This window comes from Argopecten irradians, chromosome 1 (assembly GCF_041381155.1).
Source record: "Argopecten irradians isolate NY chromosome 1, Ai_NY, whole genome shotgun sequence".
In the NCBI taxonomy this organism is placed as follows: Eukaryota; Metazoa; Mollusca; class Bivalvia; order Pectinida; family Pectinidae; genus Argopecten; species Argopecten irradians.
This window is the reverse complement of record NC_091134.1, coordinates 31761127-31778438: the sequence shown is the minus strand read 5'-3', so window position 1 is coordinate 31778438 and position 17312 is coordinate 31761127. Positions and strand designations below refer to the sequence as shown.

Here is a 17312-nt window from a genome sequence, read left to right as displayed (position 1 = left end):
TCAATTTCATCAATGTCTCTTCAAAGACAAAAAATCATAAGTTATAATTTGTAAGTTTATGTTGATAAATGTACCTTTTCTCTTTCAATATAACGCAGTTGTCGATAAACAAAAGGCACAACTAGCTCCAAGTACTATTACTTTTACTGTGCAATAATATCAGATATAGTTCGTCAATGCAACCGAAACAAAAACTTCTATAACCGTTATAACCGTTATAAGAACTTTCTTTTGCAATTATCTTCCTAACATTTCACTACATTAATTGATCAGTAACATGAATTACGTAAAATTGAGAAAAAAAACATACACAATCCAAATCCACCGAAAGTCTGCTGCAAGGGAAGACATCGAAGAAGGCGTTGTTCGTGATTTTGGGACCATACATGACGCGTAGGTATACATAAATCATAGAGTCCCTACTGAACACTTAAAACATACCGTCTATGGTGTACATACGTATGTACAAATTCAATATTTGTGTTTTTGAATACTGAGGTTCGATTTTTTCATACAATCAAGTAATATGTAAAATGAACAAACAACATTCAATTTTCATCGCGGAGTAGTTTTTTATTACTTCGATGTGCACAGGCTCTCCGAGCTACTTAAGAATGCTGTTTCACAGCATCAATAAATAAATCTACGTTCTCTAAACGCCATAAAGCATTACCTTTTTGTCTAAAAAAAATATTTTACACACGAAAATAAACAGTTATTCTGTAACTACAATCAAAACAAAATAAAATTCTATAATTTGTTAAGATGAACTCTACTTATCTCATGTAATGCCAGAAAGAGTAATTAACATATGTTGTTGTCAATAAGTCTGAAAAGGACAATAAGCATTTTGTCTGTTGCAATCAATTGTTAAAAAAATGTTTGCATACTAATAAAAGAATGATATACTCTGGTGTTCAAATATATTAACACGTTTTAATTTCCACAGGATTCATACAGAAATTTTGACAATGAAACGCCTTTTTTAATGTTGAAAATGAATTAAAGGCTTCTGAACATTTACAAATTCATGACAATAAAAATATATTTCTAGAAAACCTTTTACTGTTTGTTTTTCAACATCAACATATAAAACAATGAAAAAAAGATCATATTTTCTTTTTGCTAATACAGATGTATATAAATAGACCTACCACTGCTTAGACGACTGTTGAAGTGAGTTTTGAACCAAAAAGTCCAAAACAACCTTTGGATTTGTCATTCTGACGTTTTGACTAAGGGATTAAATAACTCCTGTAATTTAGTAAAGATAACTTACTAGAACAATTTGATCAAGCATACCAAAATAAACTGTATGAACAGTCCACATTATTCAGTTTGCTCTGAAATCCTTGTCTCAGGTGGTGCTAAGCGTTGATTTTGCTGAGGTTTTGTTTAGTACAAGATCACGAAATACCTTAATGTTCTTCATTTCTGTAGAGTAATATTTGAGAACACACAACATCTGTTTAGCACCAAGTTAAAGTCCACAAGTCCAGATTCCACTGATCATCATAATCAAATACTGCTTCTTTCTCACACACATATCATAAAGATAATATATCTGAAACACAAAAAGTAAACTACCGAAATTTTTTTTTCCAAAATGTAACTCAAAAACGTACCTGCGCACTATACGCGGGTGCGCACTATACGCGCAAAAAATACGGTAATAACCACCAGAGACAAAAATAACCCTACCTCTGTGATTTTTTTTATATATATGTCAAACAGTCCTGGCTTGTTTTTCTTTTTCTAAAAGCGAGTTTATAATTTGCTCTTAACAGTCTAAATTCTTATCCTCAAACTGAATATTTCAGAGTCCAACAATGGTCTAGGCAGTTGGAACACTATGAACTTCCCTTTATTATTTCGGGTTGCGTTGGGTTAATAAATTCAATGTCCTATTAACAGCAAGAATAATTTAAGGATGTGCTTAAGTGAAATGGTGAAGGAAAGTTGTAGTACCCAGAGAAAAAACATGGACCTGGCAACAGCTCCACATGTGATTCAAACTCGCGACAGAGAGGTGAATGGCTTGTGTAAATATTTTGGGACATCTTAACCACTCGGTCACTATAACCCCCTGTCTAATTTTGATTTTGTCTGACATCTTACTTGGTACTTCATGTAATAGCAAGTGTCATTTAAGTACATGGATTTACTGCTAGCAGAAAGACTGAGCAACAGAAAAACTTTGTGACAACAAGAGATCCAAGAGGGATCTTGGCGCCCACCAAAGAATGATCTATGTCTGACAACAGAAAGAGGGATCTTTTCCCTGCTTTTCAAACTTTTACTACATACTATATATGAACCTTGAGAAAGATCCTTTCAGTACTTTCTGAGATATGTAGCAGTAACAAACTTCAATTATCAAAATTCAAGATGGCTACCTGTCGATCATCTTGCTGACCGATCTGTCCCAAAATGCAATATGCACAACTAGGGCCCTAGGGGAACCTACATGTGAAATTTGAGAAAGATCCCTTCAGAACTTTCTGAGAAATAGCGGTAACAAACTTTAACTATCAAAATCCAAGATGGCTGCCAGTCGGCCATCTTGTTGACCGATTGGTCCCAAAATGCAATATGCACAACTAGGGCCCTAGGGGAACCTACATGTGAAATTTGAGAAAGATCCCTTCTGTACTTTCTGAGAAATAGCGGTAACAAGAATTGTTAACGGACGGACGGACGGACGGACGGACGGACGGACCACGGACGAAAGGCGATTTGAATAGCCCACCATCTGATGATGGTGGGCTAAAAAGTTGAACTATTCAACTAATCGTGACAGCAGACCCTAGAAAACCAAGCCAATATAAGTGGAATATCTCCACATGGCGCCAGAACTTCCTTACCCATGATAGAGCGATGAATTTTCCGTAAATAGTCTTGGGAGTTTTGGTCTTTCCTGTTGCCGGCCGTAATGTTGAGGCCATAGTCTGGGCCATACTCCATAAAAAACTGGATCAAAAACATATATATTCAAACATTCAAACATAATAAAAAGCAGAATGAAGTATCTCAAAACATTTACTAATCAACTCAAGCTCTTTGAGAAATATTAATATAAACTTGTACAGTTAAACCTGTTTTAAGTGACCTTCCAATGGATGTTCAAAATTGTATCAATTAATTTTTTTTTCACAACAAAATCACACGAAATCGCGCGAGATTTCTTTCAAAACTTCCGGTTTTAATTTCAAAATAGTCGCTTTAGACAGGTTATGAACACTTTATGGTGTGAATTTTTATGGTCGTCAGTCGCGTTAGGCAGGTGGTCGTTGAATACAGGTCATTTATATAGTAAATATCATTGGGAGAAAAAATTAAGGTTGCTTAAGACAGGAAGTCGCTGAATACAGGGGGTCGTTAAGACAGGTTTCACTGTATCTATATCATGGCACCTGTTGCCCATGAACACTTTTTTACCTTAAGGAAACTTCTAAACTTAAAATTCCATAGGTAAGCATTACAGAAATGAAGTGTAAAGGTGATGAAATATCTTAAATGCTTTTCAATGGAGAATTCAAAATTAAGGAATTTCTTTGATTTAAGATGTTCATAAAACTGGACCCTTATTATATTATGGCATCTGTGACAGCATTACCATGTGATTGTCTAGCATAGTAGTTAAAGTAAGAAGATCCTATCAATAAACCATGATCTTACCTGGTGATCAGATAAATGTAACATAATCTTACCTGGTGATCAGATAAATGTAACATAATCCTTACCTGGTGATCAGATAAATGTAACATAACACTGGTGATCAGATAAATGTAACTTAATCTTACTGGTGATCAGATAAATGTAACATAATCTTACCTGGTGATCAGATAAATGTAACATTAATCTTACCTGGTGATCAGATAAATGTAACATGATCTTACCCTGGTGATCAGATAAATGTAACATAGTCTTACCTGGTGATCAGATAAATGTAACATACCTTACCTGGTGATCAGATAAATGTAACATATAATCTTACCTGGTGATCAGTTAAATGTAACATAATCTTACCTGGTGATCAGATAAATGTAACATAATCTTACCTGGTGATCAGATAAATGTAACATAATCTTACCTGGTGATCAGATAAATGTAACATAATCTTACCTGGTGATCAGATAAATGTAACATAATCTTACCTGGTGATCAGATAAATGTAACATAATCTTACCTGGTGATCAGATAAATGTAATATAATCTTACCTGGTGATCAGGTAAATGTAACATAATCTTACCTGGTGATCAGTAAATGTAACATAATCTTACCTGGTGATCAGGTAAATGTAACATAACCTTACCTGGTGATCAGGTAAATGTAACATAATCTTACCTGGTGATCAGGTAAATGTAACATAATCTTACCTGGTGATCAGATAAATGTAACATAATCTTACCTGGTGATCAGATAAATGTAACATAATCTTACCTGGTGATCAGGTAAATGTAACATAATCTTACCTGGTGATCAGGTAAATGTAACATAACCTTACCTGGTGATCAGGTAAATGTAACATAATCTTACCTGGTGATCAGGTAAATGTAACATATCCTTACCTGGTGATCAGGTAAATGTAACATGCATGTGATCAGTTAAATGTAACATAATCTTACCTGGTGATCAGGTAAATGTAACATAATCTTACCTGGTGATCAGGTAAATGTAACATATCCTTACCTGGTGATCAGGTAAATGTAACATAATCTTACCTGGTGATCAGATAAATGTAACATAATCTTACCTGGTGATCAGGTAAATGTAACATAATCTTACCTGGTGATCAGGTAAATGTAACATAATCTTACCTGGTGATCAGGTAAATGTAACATAATCTTACCTGGTGATCAGGTAAATGTAACATAATCTTACCTGGTGATCAGGTAAATGTAACATAATCTTACCTGGTGATCAGGTAAATGTAACATAATCTTACCTGGTGATCAGGTAAATGTAACATAATCTTACCTGGTGATCAGGTAAATGTAACATAATCTTACCTGGTGATCAGGTAAATGTAACATAATCTTACCTGGTGATTCAGGTAAATGTAACATATCCTTACCTGGTGATCAGGTAAATGTAACATAATCTTACCTGGTGATCAGTTAAATGTAACATATCTTACTGGTGATCAGTAATGTAACATAATCTTACCTGGTGATCAGGTAAATGTAACATAATCTTACCTGGTGATCAGGTAAATGTAAATCAGGTATATGTAACATAATCTTACCTGGTGATCAGTTAAATGTAACATGATCTTACCTGGTGATCAGGTAAATGTAATATAATCTTACCTGGTGATCAGGCAAATGTAACATGATCTTACCTGGTGATCAGGTATGTCTGTTGGTAATTTTTTACCAACTGCAATCGCTGTAAGGAAAGTCCAGCACCTCGCTGTATTTGTGTGGTGGTAGCCTCCTACAATGTATCATAAATAGTTTATATCAAAGTTAGACTTTGTATTCACATATTTATAGAGTAAATTAGGTATTAGTAAAAGATTAATGTGATACAGGTACACAATATTCAATTATCATCTGAAACCAGTAAAATTGCTCTTACCAAGATATGTCCTTGAATTTAGAAATTTCGCCCTCATCTGATTGTGGGCTAAAAATTCTGATGGCTGAATAATCAATTTTGAAAAACTTCAATGATAAAGCTAATAGCATATAACATACATCTACTATGGAACTACACAGATTAATACCATATGATATACAATATAAATATTATACCCAAATCATGACTTACCTCCCCCTAGCAGTAGTGTGGGGAGTCCCCAGTCCAGCATATAGTACAAACATCGACCTAAGGACAGGGGCGTAAGATTGAACGAGTCCATGGGATCCCCGGCCAAGCCGTCAGCTCCACACTGACAAACAACTGCTTCAGGTTTAAACATGGTGTGTACCTTTTGTATCACCCTGCATTAAATAGACAGCTGCTGTACAAAAACATGTATAGCCTCACATTGTATTAGTAACCGATTCTAAAAGGTTCAAGTACAATATAAACCTCACCAAAGGATCATAATTTATATTATCAACATCATAATTGTTTAAATGGTCTTTTAGAATTGTATCCAGCAGTTGATATGAACCATCGACAAAAAGATATTTGAAAAGACCACTTTCACTTGAGACCTAATTTCAGGTGAGTTAATCAAACAAAATAATGTCTTTTTGCAGCACATATTTTTCATTATCACACACGAATGGACATGGCATTTATACAAGGAAGGTTGTAAATTCCTCTTAATACAGTGAATTAAATCTATATTCTTGATTTACTATGTATTAAAAATTAAAATGGACATATATAAAGTTCTACCTGCAGAACAAGGCCACAAACTCTTTGTCTCTAGCTCCATCCTGTAATGGAATATTTATACAGTATTTTTTTCCTTTACCAATACCAATATCTTCTAGCTGCCCTGAACCTGGAATAGCAATCACACACATTGTTAAACTATCAGAATCTATAAGTATTTACCTTGCAAAGTTACTGTGAATGTACTTATTTTAGTGGTAGTTTTATTTTTATGTTTTTCACACTCACTTTGAAATCCCTTACTCGTGTACAAAGCTAAATTTTGTAAAATGGTAGTTTCGGTATCGAACCAACGAGTTGCACTAATTTGTATTTGCTCTAATTAATCATAATTTACAGCTTCTTTCATCTGCGCTAAAATAAGCATATTTACAGTATATAAGACTTGTAGGAGGCATTGAACATATATTCTTTGTCAGGGAAAGAATAACAGAAAATTTTACATTTGTCTGTCAAGAAGACAGGGATATCTCAAACAGAGTGAAGTTTTACTTGGTAGTTAAGTTGTGAAGTACTAACTAACTAAAATCTTAAACTAGTTATTCTCATTGACTTTAAAAGATCCATTTTTGTTATTTTTCTGCCATATTTTGGAGAAAAGTAAAACACTTCAATTAATTAAACCAGGCACATCCTTAAATGACCCTGACTTTAAATAGGATGTTAAACTAATAAAACCAAAACCAAAGCATTGCTGACTTCTTAGTATAGTAACACCACATTTGTTAATGACGTCAACATCGCTGGAGTACAAGAGTTGTCATTCACCAAAACAGCCATAAGATGCAGCCCTGTGAAGTATATGGGATACCTGTGAAACTTTTCTGCTGCCATACATTTTGCACACTGTATTTTCGCCACATAAACATTCTTTACCTGGGAAGAATCCAGCAGCATATTTGTGTATGGAGACTGTCATCACTGTGGGAGTTGCATAGAACGCATCCTGAACACCGTCACCGTGGTGCAAGTCTAAATCAACATACAGGACCCTGGAGAATTTCTCCCGCAACTTCAGTATCCCCAACACAATGTCATTCACATAACAGAATCCTGAGGCACTGTCTCTATGGTAACGAAAGGTCAAATAATATCATCAAAAGTGATTATCACGATTATCATTGCATTCATCCTGCCGGGAGCTCAAAGCTGAGATACAAGTTTGACAAACAGAAACCTAACATATGGTCATTCATAGCCACACACATGACATTTAACAAAACCTTGTCAATACTTTAGAGATCTATTGATGCCATATTTTGGCCTTTTCAATACCTGTCATGGACATACAAATAAAGATCACTGATGATTAAATCAAACATTAAATTACACTCTCTTTTATTCATTCATCATTTAATTATATCATTTTTTGCTTTATATCAATAAAAGATGTTTTGCTTAAAGATTTGACAATAGTGTTTGCCAATTAAGGGTAATCAGTTTGATAGTTATGTAATATGCTGTAATAAAAGTGTCAGAAGAAAATGTGTATGGTATACATGTAAATCTTCTTTCTTCAATTGTCTTCGTGTATTCCAAAAGCTACTTACTTTTGGGCGTGATGCCATCCCCCACACCAATTAATGGCAACATCACACCGATCAGAGATCAACTCTTCTGCCGCGGACACAGTGGCTCCCCCTATGGCCAGGGCATAGTCAAACACCCCCTGGTGGACAGGGCAGTCGTAAGCTTAAAAGTTAAACAAGTAACATTTCCCAAATACATGTAATTTATAATTAAATCAGGAAGGTGAGAAAGATTTTCAGTGACATACATGTATGTCTTTCAATATCATATAATTTTCACAATTTTATTTTTGCCGTCTTAATAATATCTACAATTACAAGTGTATATTGTTTCAATGACTTAAATAATCATACTTCATTAAAAATTGTACTTAGTATTGAATATTTCCATCAATTGTTTCTTCTTTAAAATCAATTATAACAGAAAACAGTTCAAAACTGCTTCATATTTCTACAAACCATTATAGCCCTATAAAACCTTTAAAAAGTATATCTTTATTTAACTTTGTCACAAATTCATACTCAGGCCAAACTGTGCTGCTTCTTCGTCGTAGATTTCTTCATCTTCTTGGTCATTGATTTTCTTTAGAAACTCTACATATTCAGGTGAGTGGAACTGACAAAGTGATTCCTCTGTAGCTATGGAAGGGGCAACAACTCTGTAAATACAACAGTTCAAAGACACAAAATGTAAAGAATATTTCAAGTACTACACATGGCCCAAAACATATGTATACATTTGTATATGCATATCTTAATATAAACTAGAAATATGTCTGTTAGACATTAAGTGCTCGCTAACTTTTTCCTAAAACCTTAATTTTCAGAACGATGTGCATCTACATGTATAAGACTTCTGCGGTGAGATATTTTGCATGTACAAATTTGGGAAATGGCTTATGTCCTTGATGTATTGTAATAAATAATTTCCTTTAAATTACCTCATCAGAACTATAAATGTGAAATTACTCTGAACTTTGTTAATTGTGTTCTTTGTTACATAGAAGTTTATTCGTCAACTTATTTATATTGACATGATAGACTTGTTTCGCTGTTCAAATTAGTCGTCCGCTATAGCACTGTCTAGTCCCTATGCACGTGGTGACTTATCTGTGTCATGCTTGAATGCTCTTCTGGGTACATAAGATCTAGAGCTCAGGCACCCAGACTGATATTGTGTAATGTTTTTTTTTATTCTGTTTCTCTTACGCAAGGCTGGGTGATTTTATAAATATTTATTAGAACCGTAGCAAATACGGTCTATGGTCACTGGGGTTAGTAAGCGATAGTACAACGTATATGTATACCTAGGACCAAGGATGATATGAAATAAATTAAATATAATCTGCTGATTAACACTGTAAATGTCTTTGGTCGGTACTAAAAGTTATCCGTTTCGTCATTTCCTTTTGCTGACTACATAAACCTGATTCGCTTTGTATTATTCCAGAGGTTTCAAAAGTCAATCAGATGCTTAGAATATCGTGACCGAAGTTTACACAAAACGAATGTGTTTAGCACTGTTTAATGTCACTGTTGTTAATTTATAGAAGAGCATTGCTGACAGGTATATCTTATTTTTGAAAGGTTGGTGTCATTAATCACGGCAAAATCTATTAAACGGTATAAGACAGTGACTTCCAGTATCACCGGCGCAGTTGGATCCTGCGCATAGCGGATGTACACAGACTCCACACCCGACAAGGAAAACAATAGGGCGAGAGTACGCTCGCCCTAAAAATGTAAGTCATTATATGCTGCAATTTCTCAATCGAGATTTGATATATACGTATAGGTACATATGTGGATTATATGATATATCTTAATTAGTATAATGCATGGTTTTTAATATTGTCACTAATTGTGAATGAGTTACTTCCAGTGAAATATATAATCTATATATAAGTAAAAGTTCAAAATAATACATTTTTGATCATTCAACAAATATAATCAAAGTGCCAAGGCCACTCATAGATGCTGTGAATGAAGAACTCAAACAAAGGAATAAAGAAATTGGTTTTGCATTTAAGTATTGATTTTAGTATACTAAGTTTACAGTGTTAAATTAGGGAGTTAAACAAAATATATTAACAGTATATCGTATTTATTTTATGATATTTAAAGTTGATTCAATAACAATAAGTTGAATAACTCATTTTCCTGAAGTAAATTTTATATGAAATTTTTTAAATCATTTCTGAAATAAAGATTTCAACACCAATAAAACCGGTCAATGATTCTTTATTAATTACTAAAATTATCAATTTCATCAATATCTCTTCAAACATTTAAGAATATTTTCGGAAAAAATATAACATTAGAAATACATGTATTACCATTTCCGGGTATGTTTTAGTTCCCTTTCTAAAAAATTAACATGGGTTGTTTTGACGACTTTTGACTAATAAATCATGGCCAGATACTTTTGCCAAATAAAAGGTACATTATTTCGTTACGTATAACACTCAGATTTATTTTAAATTCACAAGAATGCTAGTCGGTAACATCAAAATAACTTCATGTAATGCATCGGACTTAAGCAAGTCTTCGAAAGACGCAGTAACTGGCTGGCAACTTATTATCGCGAAGAACATATTATCGTGATTTTTGCTTTGCCGAGTTTTGAATAATAATAAATCATGGCCAGATATTTAAGCCAAATAAAAGGTACATTATTTGGTTACTTTATAACACTCAAATTTCTTTTTAATTATAAGAACAATAACGTCAAGAAAACTAGATGCAATGCATCAGGACTTTAGCAAGTCTTCGTAAGGCTACCGTACATTACACGACAAGATAAGTTCATTTGTCACTTTTAGTTGCTCGTACATATATAGATCTATATTATCATTATATTTTTTAAGTTTATGTTGATAAATTTTGTACTTTTTCCCTTTCAATATAACACAGTTGTCGATAAACAAAAGGCACAACTCCCAGTGATTAACTTTTACTGCGCAATGATATCACCAGATATAGTTCGTCAATGCAACCAAATTAAAAATCAAAGTGCCAAAGCCACTCATAGATGCTGTGAATGAAGGACTCAAACAAAGGAATAAAGAAATTGGTTTTTCATTTAAATATAGAATTTAGTAAACTATACATAAGTGTGCAGTGTTGAATTTCGGAGGTTAATAAAAAAAATATTTACGATATACCTATTTATTTTATGATATTTAAAGTTTTTCAAGAACAATAAGTTGAATAACTTATTCTCCTGAAATAACTGTAATAAATTTCATTTCTAAATAATTTTTTGAAATAACGATTTCAACACCAATGAAACCGTTCAGAATCTGAGTATCATTTTTTTATAATTCTTTATTAATTGCTAAATTATCAATTTCATCAATGTCTCTTCAAAGACAAAAAAATAATAAGTAAACATTTTCGTATCTTAATATCCACTTAACATTGAAGAATATTTTCAGAAAAATATAACATTAGAAATATTGCTATTTCCGGATATGTTTTGGTTTCCTTTTTAGAAAACTAACATGGCTTGCATTGGCGACTTTTGACTAATAAATCATGGCCAGATACTTTTGCCAAATAAAAGGTACATGATTTCATTACGTATATCACTCGGATTTCTTTTAAATTCACAATAACGCTAGCCGTTAACATCAAGAAAACTTTATGTAATGTATCGGACTTTAGCAAGTCTTCGTAAGCCTAACATTAAGTGGTTGGCGAGATATTATCGTGCAGAACATTTATCGTGAGTTTTGCTTTGCCGACTTCTGACTTATAATGAAACATGGCCATATACGTTTGTCAAGTAAAGGGTACATTATTTGATTACTTATAGCAGTCAAATTTCTTTTGAATTCATAAGAACGCTATCATCAAGAAAACTTCCTGCAATACATCGGACTTTAGCAAGTCTTCATAAGGCTACTGTATGTAACAGGAGAGGAGAAAATGTAGCGGCCAGACCGGGATTCGAACCCGGGACCCTCAGAATACTAGCCGAGTGCTCTACCGACTGAGCTACCTAGTCACCGATGATTGACCCAGTCCAATCCCGCTACACTCCTCCCTCCTTTCTCGAAGTCTTCGCCCTCGAAGACACACGAGACCCTTCCAAACACCACCAATGTGGGTTATTTAGTTGGGCGCCAATTTTGTAACAGGAGAGGAGAAAATGTAGCGGCCAGACCGGGATTCGAACCCGGGACCCTGAGAATACTAGCCGAGTGCTCTACCGACTGAGCTACCTAGTCACCGATGATCGACCCAGTCCAATCCCGCTACACGTACATTACACAGCAATAGAAGTTCATTTGCTCGTACATAAATAGATCTATATTATCATTATATTTTGTAAGTTTATGTTGATAGATTTGGTACTTTTTCCCTTTCAATATACCGCAGTTGTTGATAAACAAGACAGAACTCCCAGTGACAGATCAAGGGAGGAGGCACGTACTCAAAACTATTAACTTTTACTGCGCAATAATATCTCAGATATAGTTCGTCAATAAAACCAACACAAAAAACTTTATCAGCGTTATAAGAACATTCTTTTGCAGTTAGCATACTAACATTTGATTACAATAATCGATCATAAGCATGAATTACGTAAAATTTAAATAAACATACACAATCCAAAATCCACCGAAAGTCTGTCGCGGAGGAAGACAGCGAAGGCGGCGTTGTTCGTGATTTTCGAGAGACCAGTGTTCTCGGAGTTATACAAATATCATAGAGTGCCAACTGAACACTTTAAACATTCCATCCATGGTGTATACGTATGTACAAATTCTATGTCTGTGGTTTTGAATATTGGGGTTTTATTTTTTTCATACCATCAAGTATTACGTGAAATGAACAAAACAACTTTTAATTTTCATCGCGGAATGGTTTCATTGTTTTGATGTGCACAGGCTCTCCGAGCTTACCTAAGAATGCTGTTTCACAGCATCAATAACTCTATTACCATTATAAGAACTTTCTTTGCAATTACCTTCCTAACATTTCATTACATTAATCGAGCAGTAGCATGAACTACGTAAAATTGAAATAGACATACACAATCCAAAATCGACCGAAAGTCTGCCGCGGAGGAAGACATCGAAGAAGGCGTTGTTCGTGATTTTTGGGACCATACATGACGCGTTGGGATACATAAATCATAGAGTCCCAACTGAACACTTAATTCAAACTGTCTATAGTGCATATGTATGTACAAATTTAATGTTTGTGGTTTTGAATACTAAGGTTCGTTTTATCCATACTATCAAGTACTATGTAAAATGAACAAAACAACATTTAATTTTCATCGCGGAGTGGTTTTATTGTTTAGATGTGCACAGGCTTGCCGAGCCTACCTAAGAATGCTGTTTCATAGCATCAAAAACTTACCCCATGTATTTGAGGATTCCATATGCTTCAATCAAACTATGCACCATGCTTGCCTGTTAAAATATTTGAAAAGGAAGTAAACATTTTCATATTTTGATGAAAATATCAACTGTTACTTTCAAATTCAGCTACTATTTAAATTTTTGTATTCTGGTCTATCAGAGTTGCTTCCCTTCAATTCACTCGCTGGTGGAGAAAAATAAAGGGAGATAAATCAGACGGATTAAAACTACTTGCATGACATGCATGTTTAGATATATAAATGTATATTTAAAGTCACAAGAATAAATTCTTGAACACCAATTAATCAGATATTTTATAAATAAAAATATTCATGTGATTATAGATGGAATAAAGAGGGAGAATACATATTGAGGAAAAGGCCTTAATAATTAATGCAAATATTTATACATATACCCTTCATATAGCAGGTGTATACTCACCCTCTCAGGAATTTTTTGCATTAGGTCACATTGTTGAATCAATTCTTTACTATACATATAGGACACTCTTCTCTGTATTTTTGTTATTTTCTTGTTAGCAGCAACATCTAAATGTCTTAGCTTAAAACTTGTATCTCCCTTTTCTGAACTATTCCCAGACTGATTGGCATCTTCAGATGACTTTTCCGAGTTGAGAGCAGAGTTTGGCAAAACCTGAGATTTCTTATCACTAACTATGTTTTCTTTATTACTTTTGGACTGCCTTAGACCCTGTAATGGAGGAATCACTTCCTCTGAACTCTCCTCTATTTCTAAATCATACACATTCTTTGATTGTGCACTCTGTTGTTCACTTTCCTGTCTAACTGGTACAGAATCATCACAATGTTCACTTTCCTTCTTTGTTTCACAAGAACTATCCTCAAGGTTTTCTACACAGTTTGAACTTTTTTCTGTTGCATTATCTTTATTTCCACCAACAATTATTTCTGATTGAGTAATACTGCTACAATCTGTCTTTTCATTATCAGTTTTTTCACGATTCATTGGATCCCTAAACTTTGTGACATTAGTATGACATGTTACTAAAGTTTGGTCAGCCGGGAGTGATGTGTTGGTAACACCAATGTCAATAGTAGATGTGTTATGAGCAGACTGCACATTTCCGCTGCAAGGACATGTACAGGAATTAATCATTTTGTCAGCCTTGGCCTTTATAATCATATGATCGTGATCTGACCCTGACGATCCTCCATCACTGAGATAACTGTCTATACGGACTCTCTTCGCAGTTGGTTCCTCATCTGTATCCATGGTGTATATATATTTGCTACAGTCTAGACCTCACTTCCATTTGTAGAAATACTATAATATGCATGCTCAGTCATTGTATCATTGATGTCTCTGGACATCTTTTGTCTGATAATATATCCTGAAAGATACAAAAAAATTACTGTAAGCTCCATAAAGAACATTTAGTGATGTGGTGAAATGGTACACAAATTTTTCAGATTCCATTTTTCCGTCAAGAAGAATGTTATTGAAAACTGCAGGCTACACCAATCAGACTTTCTTTGTAAGTACATTGGACTACCACAAATTCAAATGCCGGCACACAATGAAATGGTCACCCAAATAAAATACTACAGAAGTGTATTGGGCTCACATAGGAAAATATTTTTCAGGATAACAAAAACATTTTATTTGGCGGTCGCCAATCAATCATATGGCGGCCGCCACTTAGTTATCTAGCGGCCGCCACATAATTTCTCTGGCGGCAGCCAAATAATTATATGGCAGCTGCCACTTGATTTATGTGGCGGCCGCCAGATAACTTAAGTGATAAACCGTTTAACCCCAAGTGATATTTTATAAATTAAAAAATAAAATTAAAAAATATTGTACAATCAATGTACATTGTTGATTTGAATTATAGTTATGTTTGTACATGTATGTATCAAAGAGTGTGCATTTGGAAAACTGTTCGTAAATAATAATTTGTTTTTGATGGGGAGCTAGAGAACACTTGTAAAAGCAGAAACAGTATATCTCTCCCTCTAGTAAAAAGTTAGCCATTTAATTATATTTAGTGAGGTAGAAACATTATGTCGTTATAGATTCTACATGTATGTTTCTGAATTTGAAAGTTATCAATTTTATCTCATAGGTCCAACATCAACAATGGTCACTGTAATTTTGTGTTATGGAGATGATCGATCAGTCATCACTGCTCAGGCCAAAAAAAAAATAATATGTCTGTTTAGGGTGGGCCTATCGATTTACCCAAAACTACCCAAAGGCAAAACCACCCAAAACTTCCCCAAAACTACCCAAAACTTACCCAAAGTATTTATATAACTTCTCATAAAGTTATTAGTATTTGCTGAGTCTGGAAAATTTAGATTTTATGACGTAGTTGATAATCAAAGAAACGAAAAACTGGAACGTATACGTACTAGTTTGTAATAATGAGAAGCATTTAATTACCGTTTAGGTAATCTTCTTCCCGATTGGTCAAGCTAAAGAAACAACATAGTACACTGGACATGGGTTGAATTACTGCATTAAAAAATCTTAATTCTGTGATAATTAATATCATTGTTTTAAACTCAGTCCTTTTAATGTCTATGAAAACAAAAACCGTTATTGTCATTGAAACCATAAACTTCAGTGTATCAACAACCTCCCGCGGAACACAAGCGTTAATCCAATTAAGGGATTGACGGCACCCTTGAGGTAATGAACGTGCCAAGGCCAGGGGAAATTAAAGGATTAAGGGACTGGATTAGTCACAGGATGCGTTAACAGCATGCGTCTTACAATTAACTGCATGGATGTAATTAAAGGATTACGGTTGTCCACCTGTATAACTGTCGGTACTTATCTTTGATCACTTTCTTTGATAGTACGATCTTGCCGACAGGCATATTAACACATTAATTTTATACTTACTTTTGAATTGTTTGGAAGTACAGCAGTAATTGGGAAAAATAACAATCAAAGCATAGCAGTCGATTTATGTATTTCCTACATTGTGTGTAATGTATACATACATTTGATCATATCGTTAAAAATGACAATTTACAAATAATTTTGTAAAATCGAAAAAAAATATGCATATTTATTAAAAGGCTATTCTTAAACAAATTGATCACTAGGCCTTAGGCCGGTTACGCGGTTTTGAATGTTTATGAATCAAAGATGGACCTAGTGATTGTATATTGTCCGTAACTTAGGCCTTTATCTAGCTACTGTTGTAGCGGAGAAGATATCACCTTCTGACTGACTTTTCCGCTACTGCAAGGTCCCTCTATAAAGGTGTGGGAAACCAAATCAGGTACGACCGACCATCGATTAAGGCCTGTCAAAAATATTCCGATCAAACATAGCTTTGACACTAGCTACTGTTGTAGCGGAAAAGATATCACCTTCTGACTGACTTTCAGAAGGTGATATCTTTTCCGCTACAACAGTAGCTACAAAACACCCTCGACCATTTATGTCAGACCTCACATTTGATCTCCCAGTTTTCCATTTAAAGCAATACATTTAATACCTGATTACTTCTTCTTTACAGTGACTCTTAAATGATTTGGCAATTTCAATGATTGTAAATAATGACATCATTTAACTAATATTTTTGCGACTGTGTTCTGCTGTCAGTTTCCCGCGTACTTATCAAACTCCAAATTGAAGAGCGAATGCAAGGGAGCGTACTCCTGACTGAGGAAAAATAATCGAGGTTACTTCCCTTTATTTTATTCCGACAGTCGAAAAGTATTCAGCAAAACTGGGCCCAATTTAATATCATGAACATTCCTCGAAATTAACCTTTATATACTTAAACTTTCACTAGGAAATCACAAAAGAAAATTATGGAAATTGTGTAATGAAAATTATGGAAATTGTGTAATGATTTTCTAAATTTAGATTAAAGAATGTTCGTAAATGAAACTGGGCTCTGGTAAATCAAATTCTATTAATTTTATTGGCGAATAGCGAGATTTATTACTTCTAGCATGCTCAATAGTCTAAGATATAGTATAAAGTTTAAGTGTGGGGTTGAGGGATATAGCAAGTTTCTGGTTTCCCGAGACTTGTCTACTTCCCGAG

At 34.2% G+C, this 17312-nt stretch overlaps 1 protein-coding gene across 1 annotated transcript; it reads right to left on the bottom strand.

Moving 5' to 3' along the window:
* Positions 1-552: 552 nt before the first annotated feature.
* On the bottom strand, positions 553-16882 carry LOC138324231 (histone deacetylase 8-like). Its single transcript, XM_069269309.1, has 11 exons — positions 16756-16882; positions 13701-14631; positions 13258-13310; positions 8407-8543; positions 7906-8047; positions 7232-7422; positions 6356-6464; positions 5777-5949; positions 5346-5440; positions 2865-2970; positions 553-1564 (listed from the first exon to the last, which is right to left on the bottom strand). The coding sequence occupies exons 2-11, from the start codon at positions 14511-14513 to the stop codon at positions 1548-1550; spliced, it is 1836 nt and encodes a 611-aa protein (XP_069125410.1). The 5' UTR covers positions 14514-14631; positions 16756-16882; the 3' UTR covers positions 553-1547.
* Between the last annotated feature and the right edge of the window lie 430 nt (positions 16883-17312).